Raw genomic sequence first — 17742 nt, 5'->3', positions numbered from 1 at the left:
AGAGTTTGGTACTTGGATCATGGAAGAAAACAAAAAAAGAGAGAATGGAAGTTTGAGAATGCAGATCAGAGAATTTTGTTTTAGGAAGTTTTTTTTGCAAGGAAACTTGGCAGTCAATAAATTAATATAGGATTCCAAAAAATGAATCTTATTAATGGGAATCCTTAAACTGGAAGAGGTTAGACAGTCAACAAATGAATAGTAAATAAAATGAGATATTAAGTAGACATTCTAATATTATAATAAATTTAGTTTAATCCTTTATCCAAGTGTGAGAAAACAAAGTTTGCACCTGAAAGTATCTTCAGGACTGGGGTAAGGTGGTACAACACTGGGCAACTCGTTGCAAAGGTGGAGCAAGCTCACAACACTGCTATCTCAGTATCTCCCATAATGCAAAACACATCTCCTTGCAGATATGTATAATGTTATGCATTAAGGAGAGGGCCACTACCCAGACTAGTTTCAACCTGTATTGAGGTCTCTTCAGTGGGAGCCAGGCCCGAGTGGAGATACCAGGCAGAAGCGTTAGCAAGGTCATCTCTACCTATAGGAGTTGCCAAACGGCGTGCCACCTTTTTATTAAATTACTCTGGATTTAGAGAAAGATGTTGAAAGTTCATCTTTCACTTGGTTAGACTATAATAAATTTAGTTTAATCCTTTATCCAAGTGTGAGCAAACAAAGTTTGCACCTGAAAGTATCTTCAGGACTGGGGTAGACATTCTATTTCAACATTTCAAGATCAAAATGGAAAATTTCGTCTTCTGTCTCAAGGGTGCCAGTGATATTAATTATTTGATAAAGTAATTAAGATCACTGGCACCCTATTGAACAAAAAAAAAATACAATAAGCAATAAACATGAACCATTGTATAACTAAAACTGAACATATAGGAACTGTTACACAAAAGTAAAAAAAAAAAAAAAAAAAAAATAGAAACATGTGTAACATGGAAATGGGTCAGTCGCTGTTCAGTAGGTATGCGTGATAGTTGGCAAAAAAGTTAGTCTAACATGTGGAAAAATCTTATAAGTGACTTCCAAATATCACATAAAATCATTCCTTGGTTCTGTTGAGTGTGCCTTGTGAGCAGATAACCATAAAGTGCATACAATGGTTATATACTCACAGGGCACATTCAACAGAAACCAAGGAATGATTTTGGGATATTTGGAAGTCACGTATTAGATTTTTTCACTTGTCTGACTACTTTTTCTGCTAGCTATCATGCCTACCTACTGAACAATGACTGATCTGCACCATCCATGCTCCACTTGTGTGTGTGTTTTTACTTTTATGTAACGGTTCCTACATGCTCAGTTTTAGGTATGCAGTGGTTCATGTTTACCACTTGTCTTTTTTTTTTTTTGTTTTTCCTAATCAGGCTTATTTGGCAAAACTAGTTTAACTATCTATATTATCATGATCTATTAAACCTATTCTGAATCCTTTTACAGTTGTTTCTCTCTGTTACTAATGTATTAGTTTTGTTTGCATACAGTGTGAGTTATCATTTGTCACGTTTATTTAGTTTCATTAAATATATATTATTAAGAAAGACCTCCAGGAGTCAGGAATTCATCGAGGGATGCCATACTATTCTCACCAGCTGTCATAGCTGCTCTTGAATTCATTCATGCTGCTTGCACTCACAACATCCACTGGCAGTCCATTCCAATCACACACCACTCTGAGAGAAAAATATAGTCCACACCCCCCCTTCTTAGCTGCATTCATTCTTAGCTTCCAAGGATACCATCTCGTCCTTTCCCCATCCTCCATAAAATGAAAAATTCCATCAACTGAAATCTTGTATAACCCTTTCAGAAGTTTGTAAGTCTCAATCATATCACCCCTCTTTCTCCTGTTTGCTAGTGTATGCATTCTACAAAGTCTCAACCTGTCTTCATAATCTGTATTCCACAATCCTGATATCATTTCTAACACTCTTTTGCACTCTCTCCAATGTATAAGAATCACAATGGAAACCAGGAGACCAGACCTATGCACAATAGTTAAAGTGAGGTCTTATCAAGGCCTTGTAAAGAGGCAAAATGACATCCTTATCTTTACAATTGAAAGTTCATTTCAGCATTGCAATTTTCTTTTGAGTTGTATTTAAATCTTTACTACATGACCCCTGAACTTCAACTTGCTATTTACTCCAAGATCTCTGGCCTGATCAGCTTCTTCTAGCATAATCCCATCAATATAACATGCCATTGGATATCTAATCAGACCAAAGTGCTTGACTGTGGTGCGATTTACTGAAATTGAACTGACGTTCATTTTCCCATGCCCACAATTACAGCCTATTGAAATCATTGTGCAAGTACTTCATATCACCAGAATTCCTAATTACCCTACCTATCTTTACATCATCAGCAAATAGTTGTATGTCATCAGTCAAATCCTTCCCAATATCATTAATGTACAGATTGAATAACAATGGACTAAGCACAGATCTTGTGGTAAATCTTGCAAACTCACATCCTCTTTATACCACTTTTTGATATCTGTAAGTCAGCCACCCTCTTATCCATGCTAATATTTTATAATCCAAACCCATATTCTCTAATTTATGCAACTGTCTTCCATGCTGTATTCTGCCAAAAGCCTTAGCAAAATCCAAAAGTATCATGGTGTATCCATTCCCCCTTGTCTAGTTCAGTGGTAACATTATTATAGCATGTGAGAAAGTTGTTAATACATGCTGTTCATTGCAAAATAGAGACTCAATGTCAACCCATTTCTGAAAGCAAGCCCTAAACAATTTTTCCAAAATCTTCACCACCAAAACAATCACAAACATCCATGCCCATGGCAGGATTCAAACCTGCATCCTGTTGGTTGAAGAGCAGATATGCTAACCACTCAGCCAACCAGGCCAGCATATATATATATATATATATATATATATATATATATATATTTTTTTTTTTTTTTTTTGTTGTTGTTTTTATTTAGTCTCTTGGATTCTAAAAATAATGGTTAAAAGTCATTGCACCAGTCAAATTTAACTCTTGTATATTTACTTAACAACCATTGTGGGAAAAAAAACAGTCCCTTTACAGAGATATAAACATAATTGGAACAGCTGACATGGCACTGATTAATAATAATAGAGTAGATTAGTGAAATACTCCAGTACATCACAGAAAAAGAGAGAGCAACAGGTCGTACCTAGAAGTGGTGTAAAAGCATGAAGACTAAATTTTTTGTTTTGGGAATGGTAGAATCAACTACCAGAGGCACGTTTGAGTCACTTTGTCAGTAAATGAGTTCAAGAAAAGATGTGTATTGTGTGAATAATAGACTCAGTGAAGGGTTCCCATATAATGATAATAATTTACCATGTGAAACTACTATAACTACCAAGGAATCCCAACCAAAGACCCATAATATCAATATCATGCTTAAAAAGAAAATTCACTATAGCAAACTTATCACTTTAATAAACTTTCTTTTGTCCATACGAGTTTGTTCTAGTTAGAGCCTGTATATTTAAGAACTTTGGATTTTAGAAATTTGATTAGTATAATTCATTTGTTGAAGTAAAATTAAAGCAATAATGTAAACTAATACTACTATCTTGTGTACAGTTTGAGTGTACATATCAGGAATTGATGATAAAAGTAAAGCTCTCCTGTTGGAAAAAGTATTTGTGTAATATCTGAATAGCTTTGGAAGTGGAGACGGTTAGATATTTGAACTAATTCATTAGCTGGTTCCTGGAAATTATTTCTTGTGACACAGGAGCTACCATGGTATTATGTTCTTTGATGTGGTGTGTGTGATTCATCAGTTTCATTATCATCACACAAGTTTTCATTGGCATCTTTTAGACCAGTGAATTACATTACCAGCAGTTCTATATTTTTATACCAACTGAACTTTATTTTGCATCAAATTGTAATGCAGTGTGAAATGAGTATATTTTAGAAGTATTTGTTTGTGTGATTGCACAGACCAGTTAATTCAGTGATGCATTTCATGCCAGGTGGCATTTGGATGGCAGATTTGTGAAAATAAGTTCTGAGTTCAGATAAGTTTTTTTGACTAATTAATTTTGGATAATTGTGTATTTATGTGTAAGAGTTGTGGTAGAAGCTGTATGTTTGTAGTGTGCTTGTTTATTTATAAAATTGTTAAACTTAGAGCAGAGTATAGTAACCAGCAAAGGAAAGATAGCAGTGGCTTTGTCTTTACAAGAGTTAAATTTTGATTTTAGTGAAATGTGAGGTGTGCTTTATTCATTCATTAGGTTATGTCGATGTTTTATGGATTTTTAAGGCTGGTGGAAGGAGGGTGTGTGTGAAGTGTGATTTGAATGCAGACTTGATGGACTGCAACATAGTGGTTGCTGAAGGTGATAACAGCGAGAAGGGTGAGTGCTCATCTAATAGCAAAGAGAGATACTGTTAAAGAGCAGCAAAAGAGAGAAAAAAAAAGTTTAGAGAAAGCAAACGAGTGATCTGACAAAACAGTGAATGGTAGTAAGAATGATGAAAGTGATACGTATATAGTGGAAGTTGAAAAACAGAATGCAATTAATGGCGAGGTGATGAGCAGGCTTGCTGGTGAAAAAGCATGTGGAACTGGCGATAAAATAGCAAGAGTTGAGTGATATTGAAAAAAATAAAGCAAGATTCGAAAGCTGAGCCTTGATTATTAGTTGTAATCCTTGATTACTAAATTATATATATATATATATATATATATATATATATATATATATATAAATGAAAGTCAAATATTAATGTATTAATATTAATATTGTGTTAGGGTTAGCGACCACGAGATGGCGGCACATTTGAGCCGTCTCTCTTCACTGCGTACCGCTTAATTAGTGATAGCCTTGGGCCATCTGTCTCTGATTGGGTACCAGTGGAGATTGAACTGCCCACTCAGTCTCCAAAAGTTAGATAGGGCTAAATGGCCTCGCCTACTCCCGTATATACGGGAATAAAAAGGCGTTAGTTGATTTTTTTTTTTTTTTTTTTTTTATATTAATGTTTTTAAAAAATTAAAGTAAAGCACCTTGTTTGTTTGATCACTTGATTGTTATTCCTGCATATAGTTCTGATTGAACAAAACTCTTTTCGTTTTGATCATCACAAAAGAACCACTGCAAGCTGAAATTGAAGAGGAATCGAACAAAGAGTTGATATTGAAAAGTTGACTTTTTCATATTTAGAAACTTCTTAGAAACTTGAGTGAAACAAAAACTACATACTCTTTTTGAGTTTTCAAGTATTGCATATATTCAAATGTAAAAGAAAACTTTTTTTTTTTTAACAAAGCACTTTCATCCAATTTCATCTTTTGACATTGAATGCATGAGTCAATTTTCTAAACAAAGTCCAGGGATAATCTATCCATCTACAGTTAATTAGAAATCTGTACATTATTCATTCACTAATTTTTTTCATGACTTTTGTCTATTGCCTGAACTACATCACTATGCACATAAGTGCATAGTGATGTAGTTCAGGCAATAGACAAAGGTCTAGCTCTTATTCCACATCATTCACCAAGTGTTAATGACAGGATCCTCTGGAGAAATTAAAGTCTTCATCCAGTGTATTTAGCATTTATTATATATATTTTCATACTTTCATACTGAAACCAAACTGTTCTGCATAAGTTCTGTTTGTTTTTCAGTCGCACTTTGTGTTTATTATTTTCTGTTTTTGTTCTCCTAACAAAGAGAATGTAATAGCTCCTTAGTCCATCCACCGCCCTTACGTTTTTAGGTTTATACTATTTTGTGGTCGTAATTAATGTAAAAAATCGTACTTTCAGCAGATAGATCTCTTGGTAGCTGAACATTTGTAATACTTACTAAATCTCTATTTATACTGTGTGTGTAAGAACTAATGTATAAAATATATCTTTTAAATTATTATCTTTAATGATATAAAAATGAATAAGTGTTTATTGGAATTATTCACTGAAAGAATCAAAGGAACCATAAATTCAAAATTAAATTCATGGTTCCTTTGAATAACAAAAATTAATAATTGCTTATGTGTTTGCTTGCTAGTTTGCCAAAGAGAAAAGTTATAATTTTTAACACTATTAATTTCACTCACAACACATGTAGAAATTGAATGAAGTTTCATTCAAATCTCTGTTCTACCTAGGCTGAACTTACAGCTGAACTCTCGTTTATTTACCAGACTTTCTTGTCCAATGGTTGCAATGCCAAAAATATCAACAAATTGTTCCTCACATCCTTCAACATGCTGACTACAGTAATGTTATCATTGTTCTTTCTATCTGGAGCATCTTGGAAAAAATAGCCAGAATTCTGAAATAAAATTTAAAAAAAAAAAAAGTACAATATCTATGCTGCGTTCAAACCTTGTCTGAAGCTGGCTACCCTCTTCTGCTCTCACAAGGATCTTCTATCTCCTGTCTCTGTTCCATGTGTTTACAAAGTTCCTTGTCCCTGCAACTTATCATGTTATGGTCAGACTCGGAGATCTACTAATATATACCTAGAAGAACATAAGAACATGTCACGATAGTATGGTATCAGTCAGGTATAGCTGACCATGCCTTAGATACTTTGCACAGAATCAAATGAAAGAAAACTACTATGCTTCATTGCAACAAATAACACTGAGTCTGTATTAAAAAAATCAACCTAATATTAATAAATATGATTATATTAAACTTCCCAAGATTTGGGAAAAGTTTAATTCGTAGATCTCCTGCCTAACCACAGCTAAGGCTAGCCAGCAGCATCTATACAGGGTGCCTCTTGTAGGACTTGAGGCTTTCAGTAATCTTTTCCACTTATTGTTTTGTGCAATTTTCTATGTGATTTTGCAATTTTAATATTGTTCCCCTGACAACGGCTGTAACTGAGATTGAAATATAGGATTATTTAAATGTGTTGCTTAATTATTTCTATGTACTGTATTGATTCTATTAAACTTTATAATGAATTATACAGACCCAGTGTAAATAATTTCACTGAAATTGTTCAGTCATATGTTGTCAATTTTTTGTAGAAAATACAGTTTTGTAAATTACATGAACAAGCATATATGCCTAGTAAAATTTCCTATGAAATTTTTTATTCCGAAGATATGGGATATGTTTGGCGTTTTCTTTGCTAATCATCCTGATCTTAGAAGAATTCTAACAGATTATGGATTTGAGGGCCATCCATTTAGAAAAGACTTTCCTCTTAGTGGATATGTAGAGGTAAATTATCCCAAAATATATTGTTATAGCATATGTAAGAATTAAGATTTTTTAATAACAAGATTTATGTGAATAGGTTGCAAGATTTTTATCTTAAATGTACATTTTATACATTTTCGTCATTCATGATAATTGTTCAGTTTATTTTGAATTAATTTAATTTATTTCTTAATATTTGTAATCATTTATAATCATTTGTTTAACTTATATGATTTGAAACTCAAGGAATACTTGAATAAAGATTTTGATATTTAGTCAAATCCAGATTTTTTTACTCATTAAAAGTTATTATAATTGTGTTTGAATTTCTTATATTTTAATGCTGTGATCACCAGATGATTGTTATAATCTAGTGATCTAATAATTCATTATATTATAACAATCATTTACTCTTAACTCAGAGAGTCAATAAAACTAAATTATGATAGGAGGAATGGTGAGAATCTGTGTGAAAGAGCGATGATCTTATGCAACTCTGTTAATAATGGAAATTATTATTGGAGAGAATGATTTAGATTCAGTTCATCATCATCATCATCAAATTCCTGCTATGTACCCTCAAGGGGTGTACAGGATATGACAGTACTACATGAAAAAATTACATCATTACTAACTTCCTATCTACAATTTTCCTCCAAATCAGTCTGTTACTTGTCAAGACTCCAACATTATCAGATCTTATATTTCTATCGTCTAAGGCACTTTGTACCGTATCAATCCACCTATATCTTGGTCTTCCTCTGGGTCGTTTTCCTGCCAACCTGGCAGAGAACACTTGTTTTGCTAATCTTTCCTCTCCCATTCTATTTAAGTGACCATACCATCTGAGATTAGCTCTGCTAACGCATTCCTGGATGCTGACAATGTCAAGTTCTTTCCTAATATCCTCATTTTTAATATGATATTGCCATTGATGCCATCTGTTCACGCCTCTAATCTTTCTCAGGACTCTCATATCTGCGGTCTCTAGTCTTTGGTCAAGTGTTTTACTTCTGACCCAGCTCTCAGATCCATAAGTTAAAATTGGTTTGAACACAGTCTTGTATACAGCTAATTTAGTGTTCCGATTAATTTCTTTCTTATTCCATATGAATTTATTCAATTGACTTCCCACGATACCAGCTTTGCTGATTCTGTTGTCTATTTCTATATTTATTTTACCATCTTCAGTAAAAATTGTGCCTAAGTAGCTGAAATGTTTTACTTGTTCCACAGGTTCTCCATTCACAACACAGTTGACATTTTCAATGATTCTGCCTATTTTCATTGTCTTTGTCTTTTTATTGCTGACCTTCATACCATATCTATTACAACAGCTATTCAATTTAGTCAGAGAATCTTGCAGACTTGTAGCGGATTTATTTAGAAGTATAACATCATCCGCATAAAGCAAAGAGCTGACATTAACATCTCCAATTTTGATATCAGGTTTAATACCACATTCCTTCATAATGTGATCCATATAGATAATGAATAACAGAGGGGATAATGTACATCCTTGTCTCACACCAGATTTAACATTAAACCATCTTCCTGTACTTCCTTCAATTCTAACTGCTGACTCACAACTCAAATAAAGACTAAGTATTGCTTGATATAATGCCGCATTGACACCATATAACTGCAGCATATTGAATAGCTTCTCTCTTGGCACCTTGTCATATGCCTTTTCCAAATCGACAAAACTTAAATACAGATCTTTGTTATATTCCCATGCTTTCTCGACTATTTGTCGTAAAGTGAAGATCTGATCCTGACAGCCTCTATTTGGCCTGAATCCAGCTTGTTCTTCACCAAGCTTTTCTTCCACAATTCTTCTCAACCGTTTCTCAAGTATACTTGCATAGATCTTGCCAGGAACACTCAGTAGGGAAATACCTCTGTAATTCTCACATTCAGTTTTATTTCCCTTTTTATATATGGGTACTATGAGAGCTCTACTCCAATCATCGGGAATTCGTCCCTCTGTCCAGGCTTTCTGAACTATGCAGTGCAACCACTGTAAGACTCTTATACCACCATACTTCAGCATTTCTGGTCGAATATCATCTACTCCTGCTGCCTTTCCACATTTCAAGCCTTTGATGGCTTTTTCTACTTCAAGTATGGATATGTATTCCTGACTGCATGCCTGGTCAGTGTTTTTTATCACTGTGCTGTCATCACTGCTTGTTTCATTTAGCAGTTTTTCAAAGTAATTACTCCATACTTCAAGGATATCTTTTTCTCCTGTTTTCATTTCACCTTTATCATCTCTAATTCCTTTTACAGCACTCTTTCCTCCATTCCTAAGCTTCTTCAACAACCTCCAGAATATTTTGCCACCTTCTTGATATTTATTTTCTATATTCTCGCCAAAGTCCTCCCATGACTTTTGTTTAGCTAGTTTTACACACTGTTTAGCTTTCTTACATTTGTCTCTGTATTCTGTAAGAGTAAAAGCTGACTTATTTGCCAGGAACTTTTGATATGCTTTCTTCTTTTCCTTCACTGCCTCTTTAACTTCCTGTGTCCACCAGGGAGTTCTGATTTTTTTATCCTTGCACACAACCTCACCACATGCCTCTCTGGCAGAATCAATCAATGTTTCCTTCAGAGTTTGCCACTGAATCTCCAAGGTTTGATTCCTGTTCTCAAACTCTTTCATTTTCTTTTCAATAATATTTCTGTATTTTAGTCTACAGTTCACATCTGAGAGCTGCTCAACTTTCATTCGCTTTAAAACTTTCTTACATGTTATTCTTTTCAATATGAAATTCAATTTTATCCTGCTCAAGACTAAATAGTGATCACTTTCAATTTCAAATCCTCTGTACACTCTGGTGTCCTGCACCAGGGAGAAAACATCACTATCAACAATAACATAGTCAATGAGACTTTTCTTATTCCTAGCCTCTTCTCTCCATGTGAATTTGTGCACATTTTTATGTTGGAACATGGTGTTAGTAATAACCAGTCCATGTCCTGAGCAGAAATCCAACAGGTATTTGCCATTATTATTAGCTTTGCTCTTTTCTCCAAATTTTCCCAAAATATTTTTGTATGTCTCACAATCATTTCCTACTCTGCTATTTAGATCCCCAACAAGGACCAACTTTTCCTTTTTCATTGTGTCAGTTGCTTTTTCTAAAGCCTCAAAAAAAAATTCCTCCACTTCTACCTTAGTAGAACCTTCTGTGGGACCATAGGCACAAATAAGTCTCATTGTCCAGTTCCCCATTCTCATATTTGCCCACATTACTCTACTTGAGACTGACTGCCATTCAAGAAGATTAGCCTCGTATTTTGTGTTGAATACTATGGCTACTCCTCCTTTTCCTTGATTGTCATTGCCTGAATATAACATTTTGTATTTATTGCTCAGAAAGATCTCACCAGTTTTGGTCTTTTTTGTTTCAGTCACCCCTATTATGTCGATCTGGTACTTATCTAATTCCTCAGCTAGCTCCATTTCTTTGCCATTCAGGCTTCTTACGTTGATAGTACCGATCTTTAACTCTGGTGATGTTGAGTTGGGGTTTGTTTTCAGATTTGTTCCAGTAGCTGACTTTTCGCTGTTCGCCCTGGTTCCCTGGCGAAAACAACGGGGGCCTTGTTTAACCGGGCGACGCCCCAGCCGGCATGAAATTTTGTCATGTTGTACCATCATTTTTTATTTTGGTTTAACCAATAAGAATACAATTTGGTCGGCTAAATCCCAAATTGCCAGCCCATCCTCGTTCGTTCAGTATCAAAGTAGATACCCAACAGGGTGCACCACGAGAAGGTGAGGATTGGACATTAGGTCAGAAGCCCTGGTCGGTTCTCCGCATTCCTTTAAAGGCTACGTGGAGGTCTCCTCTCAGTTATACAGCTTTGACCCTTAAGCACCCCAAGATTCAGTTTGGACTTGGACTTTAGATTCAGTTTGGACCCATTAAACATATGCAAAGATGTTTGCACAAATAAAACACTAGATAAGAACAGAGATCTGCAAGTTGTCCAACTGTGTCACATGGACAAGAGTATATAAAAAAACATGCAGGTAGCTTATTATGATGTACGTACACGAATACTAGGGATATAGTTTGTTGCCTTGGTCAGTACATCAGTACCTCAGATTGTAGGCATGAGACATGGCCATCAGAAGCATATGAACTGTATTAAGGGTAGAGTATTTTTAGGAAGCATAGACAGGATAGGAGGAGAGGGGGCATGTTGATAATGATATTGAATGACTTGAATCCAGTTAGTGTTAAGACCTATGATTGTAACACTAGTAACAGTTTTTCATCTGGCAGTGAGTTTGACGCCATCTGGTGTGAGGTGGAGGTTAACAAGATCAAATACATAGTTGGGTGTTGTTACAGACTTAGTGGATCAGTTACTAGCAAGGAAAAATGCATCATTAAATAAAGACGATGTGTACAAAAAGAGTAATCATAATGGGGACTATAATTATCCAAGCATTGATTGAGTAGCAGTAAAATCTTATGAGAAGAATGAAACTGAAATTATTGAGCTGTTGCAAGACTTCTTCAAACAGCATGTGACAGAAGGAACTCAAGGTCAAAGAGTGTTAGAGTTGATTATAGTGTCAGAGGGGAGTTTTAGTTAGAGACATGCTGGTTTGGTGACAGTAACTATGCTATGCTCACTTGGAAAGTGGCTAAGTTTATAAATATTCCATTAAGAAAAGGTTACAAGCTGAACTACAGAGCAGGAAGTTATGACCAGCTGAGAAATATGCTGGATTCTGTGTCATGGTATCAATTGTTGGATGGGAAGGATATCCACAGTACATGGGCAGTGTTTAAAAAATACTTAAATGGTGCAACGTTAGAATGTGTTCCTAGAGTTCGAAGAATAAATAGACTAGGAGTGAAATGGATGTGTAATCTTATCAAGCAAGAGATTTGTAAGAAAAGGATAATGTGGAAGGGATACCATGTTCATAAGGATGATGTCGATTATGTAAATTATAACAGGCTAGAAGAGTCACAACTGTTGTATGGACATTGTCACAGTATAAAAAAGAAACTGGCTCTGCCAGCTAAAGACAATCCCAGAGAATTTTATCATGATTATCTTGATGGACCCATGTTTCACTCAGGATTTCTCCATGAGTGGGTCACAAAGATACCTCCAACGATCTCTATCTTGAGCCTCTCTCTTCCATGTTATACCCATAGATTTCACTAGTGGATCTTCCCATCTTTTAGGTGGTCTTTCTGGTTTTCTCTTTATTCTTGGTTGCCAGTTGAGTATTCTATATGTCCATCTGTTATCGCTGAGTCTGGCTATGTGACCTGCCCATCTCATCTTGCTTTCATGTACTGCAGTTACCACATCTTTTATGGCTTATCTCTTTCTTAGTTCCGTGTTTCTAACATGTTCCATTCTGCTGCTGATACAAATCCTGCATTCTATTGCACATTGAGTTATTCTGAGAGTCTCTTCTTCTTTTCTTGTCGTGTTCCATGTTTCTGATCCATATGTGAGTGATGGTAGAATATCACTATTAAATAGTTTTGCCTTCGGAGAGATGTCAGGATTTGGATTAAGTGTTTCTTTTAGTCTGTTGAATAATAGCCATTCAGCTTTCTTTCTTTTTTGCTAGTTCTTCAGATAAATCGTTATTCATTTTTATTGTTTGTCCTAAGTACCTGTATGAGTCAACTTGTTCTATAGGGATGTTATCAATACATAGGTGACTGTCACTTGTGTAGATGTTTTTGATCCATTTTGTTTTTTCTAGATTCATTTCTAAGCCTATCTTACTGCTGTTTGTGTATACTTTTTTGCCCATTTCTTCTAGGTCTTTTGGGTTGTTGGATATCAGTACTAGATCATCGGCAAACATAAGAATTTGTAGCTTTTCACCATCTTTGCTTATTCCTCTGTTTAGGTCTATTTTTTTTTTCAGAATGCATTCTAAAGTGTTGGTAAATAGATTTCGGGAGATCACATCACCTTGGTGGACCCCTCTCTTTATATCTATATTTATAGGTTGATCAAATAGGGTTATTTGTGTGGTCGTGATTTTTGTTAATTTCTTTTATCATGTAGATATAAGTAGGGTCCACATTTATTTCCAGTAAGACACTGATGACTGCATTGTGTTCTATGGTATCAAATGCTTTTTTAAAATCAATAAAGAGGAAACATAGAGGGATTCGGTATTCTCTGCATTTTTCTGTTAGTTGTGAAATGACCTGGATATGATCTATTGTGGAGAAGCCTCTTCTGAATCCTGCCTGCTCTCTGCTGGAGTTGTCTTCTAGAGTGTTTTGGATTCTGTTCAGTATTACTTTGTTCATGATCTTATATATGTGAAAGAGTAGACAGATTGGATGATAGGTTTTTATGTCTTCCTTGTTCCCTTTTTTGAATAGAGGTATGGTTTTTGAGGTTGTTTTCCATTCCTCTGGAATCTTTCTTTCTTTGAAGTACCACGTGAATCTGGCAGCCAAGGCTTTGAAAATAATTGGTCCACCTTGTTGGATTTCTTCAGCCTTAACATGATCAAGTCCTGAGGCTTTACCTTTACTCATTTTCTTAAGGGCATGTTCTATTTCTTCTGGAAGTACATCTGATATATTGCTTAGTTTTGGAATGATAGGTTCTGAAACTTGGTGCTTAGTTGCATTTCTTCTATCCTTTTTCTATTAGTATGTTTTTCTATATTTTTTTCAGGCTGGTTTTTGCCTGCACTGCTTCTCTTAATTTTTGTATCCTGAAAACTTTGTAGTCTTCTGGAATTCTTTTCCTTAGTAACTTACAGATAATTTTGTATTCTAGAAAATTTTCTTCAGATTTCTTCAGTTCTTTTCTCTTTGGCAGTAGTTCTATAGTTTGAGGTGAGAGTCATTGTCTTTTCTTTTGTTTCAGAGGAATTTCTGATTTTTTTCTTGCACTCGTTGAATTTGTTAATAAAGTCAATATAGTCATCATTTATGTAACAGTTTTTAATAGCCCATTCGGTCTCTTCTATGTACTTCCTGAACTTGTGGTAGTCTATTTGTTTGGGTTGTCTTTTATGGTTTGATGTTGCCCTGATATGTTGTTCTTTTGTGTGGTCTATTCTTATAATGGCTCTGAGGAGTCTGTGGTCAGAATCTATGTTGAAGTATGTTTTGCGTTTATCATTATACTGCGAGTAAAGTAAAAAATGAATATGAAAGAATAACTCTACTGAATTCAGATGGTGTGTGTGTGTGAGGGTGACAGATATAAAAGAGGTTCTTCAACAAATGAGTGCCCATTTTGTAATATCTTTCAAACTGACGTATTTAACATTGCACTTGCTGCTACCTCTTCTTCGAGAAATTCTGTGAATTAAATTTTTCTCCATGTAAGTAATCTTTTTGATGATGAAATTGAATGGATGAATTTCAAAAATTCCCCTACTGATTGTTCAAAAGTAATTTATTCAAATATATTGGAGAACTACAAAAAAATTTTGAAGAGAAAATTAGGGAAGAACAAGCTGGATTCAGGACAAATAGGGATTGTATGACTGGATTTTTTACTTTAAGACAAACACTCAAATCATGGAGATGTAACAAGCAAATCTATGTAGGTTTTGTAATCTGGAAAAAGCATATAAGGTGTCAAGAGAAAAGAGCCCTTGATGTTGAGATTTTGGAGACAATATGATTTAATGTAAAATCAAGTATAAGGCAACGGTGCCTGCTGTCTTTACTTATTCATCATTTTATATGGCCTTCAATTATTACTATTATTGCTATATATACAGTACTTTCTGAGTGAAATTATATTAAATTCAGCTTTTACTTTATGCAGGGGTCTTATACTCCTGAATAAATTAACACAAATCTTCAGGACATTCTTTAACTAAATTAAATAGTTGCTATTAAGAACTGAGTATGAAAAAAAAAACAATAGAAAATGAAAATAATAAAATGAGGCTGAAACATTCTCACTGGAAAGCCTCTATAGGCTCTCCACTGAGAATGTTTCTGCCTCATCATTTTACAGTTTTGAGTGAAGATAAATTAAATATGGATAAAGAGAATAAGAAAAGATGGGATGATGAAGATCCATTTGAATAAATTAATATAGACTAATTCTAGTAGCATTCTAATATAGACTAAATTTATTAATTTGTGATAGTGAAGAGATAGCATCAGTGGTAAAATCCTATTAGTAACAAAGATATTAGAAGTGAACTTAATGTGAGCGTTCACAAATGTGTGAGCTGAGTTAATCTATGTGGATGGTCTGAAAAGTTCTCGGCCTCGACCATAGATGGCAACACTATTGGAAAGATTTTTTTTTTCTAAGTTTGTACATCATAAACATCTGAGTGAAATTGCAAGTCATTCTATCAAGTAGTTTGTTTTATACAGCTGTCTGAAGCAAAAGTCTGTATCCCTTGAAATGGATAAAATTGAGTATCATGCGGTTATAAAATTCTTTGTATGAGACGGTTTAATGGCAAAAGAAATTCATTCGAAGTTCATAAAAGTTTATTGGTGCTCTTCTCCTTCATTTTCGACAATTAAGAAATGGGCTGCTGAGTTTAAACTTGGCTGCACTAGCCTTGAAGATGATCCACGGGAAGGACGTCCAAAAAATGTAACAACACCAGAACTCGTTGATCAAGTGCACAATATGGTATTGGATGCCCGGCGAGTCAAAGTGCATGAAATTACTGAGACTATAGGCATTTCAAAAGAATGCGTAGGATATATTTTGCATGAAGAATTGCAAATGAAAAAGCTTTGCTCAAGATGGGTGCCACGATTGCTCACAGCAGATCAAAAACGCACTCGCATGAAAATCTCTGAACAGTGCTTAGAGACTTGGATTCACCATTACACACCAGTATCTAATCAGCAGTCAAAGCAGTGGACTGAAGCTGGTTGTTCAGCGCCAAAGAAGACAAAGTTGGTTCCATTAGCAGGAAAGGTCATGGCATTCGGTGTTTTGGGATGCTAAAGGCATTTTGTTTATTAATTATCTTGAAAAGGGTAAAACAATAACCGGGAAATATTATTCTGATTTAACCAGACTAGACGAAAAAATTCATGAGAAAAGGCCTGGTTTGCAGAAGAAAAAAATCATCTTTCATCAGAACAATGCATCTGCACTATGAATTGTTGGAACATCCACCCTATTCCCCAGATTTGGCTCCCTCTGACTTCTATCTCTTCCCAAAACTAAAACTCTTCCTTGCTGGTCAGCGTTTTTCTTCGAAGCAAGAGGTGATTGCATCTGTAGAGGGGTATTTTGCAGATCTTACTGAGAACCACTACAGGGACGGGATAATGGCTCTGGAGCATCGCTGGAATAAATGTATTAGTCTTAAGGAAGATTATGTTGAAAAATAAAAATAATTTTGAAATTATAAATTCGTTTTTTCATTGTTAGGCTGAGAACTTTTCAGGCCACTCTCATAAGATATGGTTACTTAAAAGAGAATGGAGGTGGAAGGGGGGAGGGGGGAGAACAAGACGTAAAGGAAAACTAAGATTCAGATGGACTGATGCAATTAATAATGCCTTTAGATTTGATAAATATCAGGTTAATTTGGAAGAAAAACTAGTTTGTCGATACATTATTAACAGAAAGAATGATAAATATGCAGTTTTGTTTTATTGCCAAATGACAAAACCTTTAACCTCAAAACTTGTTTCAAAAGAGGCAAAGTGATTATGAGAATACAGCCTTTGGTATGATAGTTGCCTTGGTATTGCACTGTTTTACCAAGGAACTCATTTTTTTTTTTTTTTATCGCTTTTGATTGTAGTTTAACTGACAGCTGTTTCAGACTTGTTTTCAAGGTTGTTTTTTGCAGGAGACAGTGCAGAAATCTTTTGAGGGCCAAATGGCTGACAGTTGTATTTGCTGTAAATGAAATCTTAGTTATGCAAAACATAAGTACTAAAGAAAAGAGGCTAAAGGTTTCATTTCAACATCAAAAACTATTAATAAAAAGGGTAATAAATATCCAATGTTGTTTTGACGGTTTAATAACTACAACCACTAGTAGTTATTAAACAAATTCAGTTTTATATTGGTTAACAAACAAAAAACATACAAAGAACACAGACTAGTTTCATCACAGGGATCAAGTGGCATCATCAGGGTAAATAAACATAATTTATTTTACTTAAAATAAGGGGATATTAGATCCCACATAGTTTTAAAACCGAATAAGAAACTCAAAGATAGGAATCAGAGAGTTTCTTGCCGAATATAGTAAACTATAAAGTATCGGCGACACTAGCGTTAGCCAATGCAAGTGATCCTAGTACGTAGTACAGTACCGGACAACTCGTTGCAAAGGTGGGGGAATTTTAAGTAATGTTTTCATTGCCGAAATGAAGCTTATTAGCTCTTTATACTTAAGTAACATAATTTATTTATTCATATGGGGTTCCCCCACCCCATGCCTCGACTGTCCCTTAAGACTGGTTGAGCCCTTCTAGTGAGGGATTAAGTATGTATTTTATGACTGTAAATTCATGTGTTGGCCGGTTTGCCTGTTCTGAGGGACAAAAAAACCAAGTTTC

At 34.8% G+C, this 17742-nt stretch overlaps 1 protein-coding gene across 4 annotated transcripts in view; it reads left to right on the top strand.

The window, feature by feature from the left end:
* ND-30 (NADH:ubiquinone oxidoreductase core subunit S3) overlaps window positions 1-17742 on the top strand; it is a 107316-nt gene that overhangs the window by 68795 nt on the left and 20779 nt on the right. For all 4 annotated transcript variants that reach the window (XM_090408322.1, XM_090408324.1, XM_090408323.1 and 1 more), the window contains exon 5: window positions 7103-7222. In XM_090408322.1, coding sequence (XP_090264448.1) covers window positions 7103-7222 — 120 coding nt within the window. The remainder of the gene's footprint in view (window positions 1-7102; window positions 7223-17742) is intronic.

The sequence above is a fragment of the Typopeltis vanoorti genome, chromosome 18 (genome assembly GCF_054136105.1).
Source record: "Typopeltis vanoorti isolate ZY-2024b chromosome 18, IOZ_Tvanoo_1.0, whole genome shotgun sequence".
NCBI lineage: Eukaryota > Metazoa > Arthropoda > Arachnida > Uropygi > Thelyphonidae > Typopeltis > Typopeltis vanoorti.
This window is presented reverse-complemented; position numbering and strand designations above follow the sequence as displayed.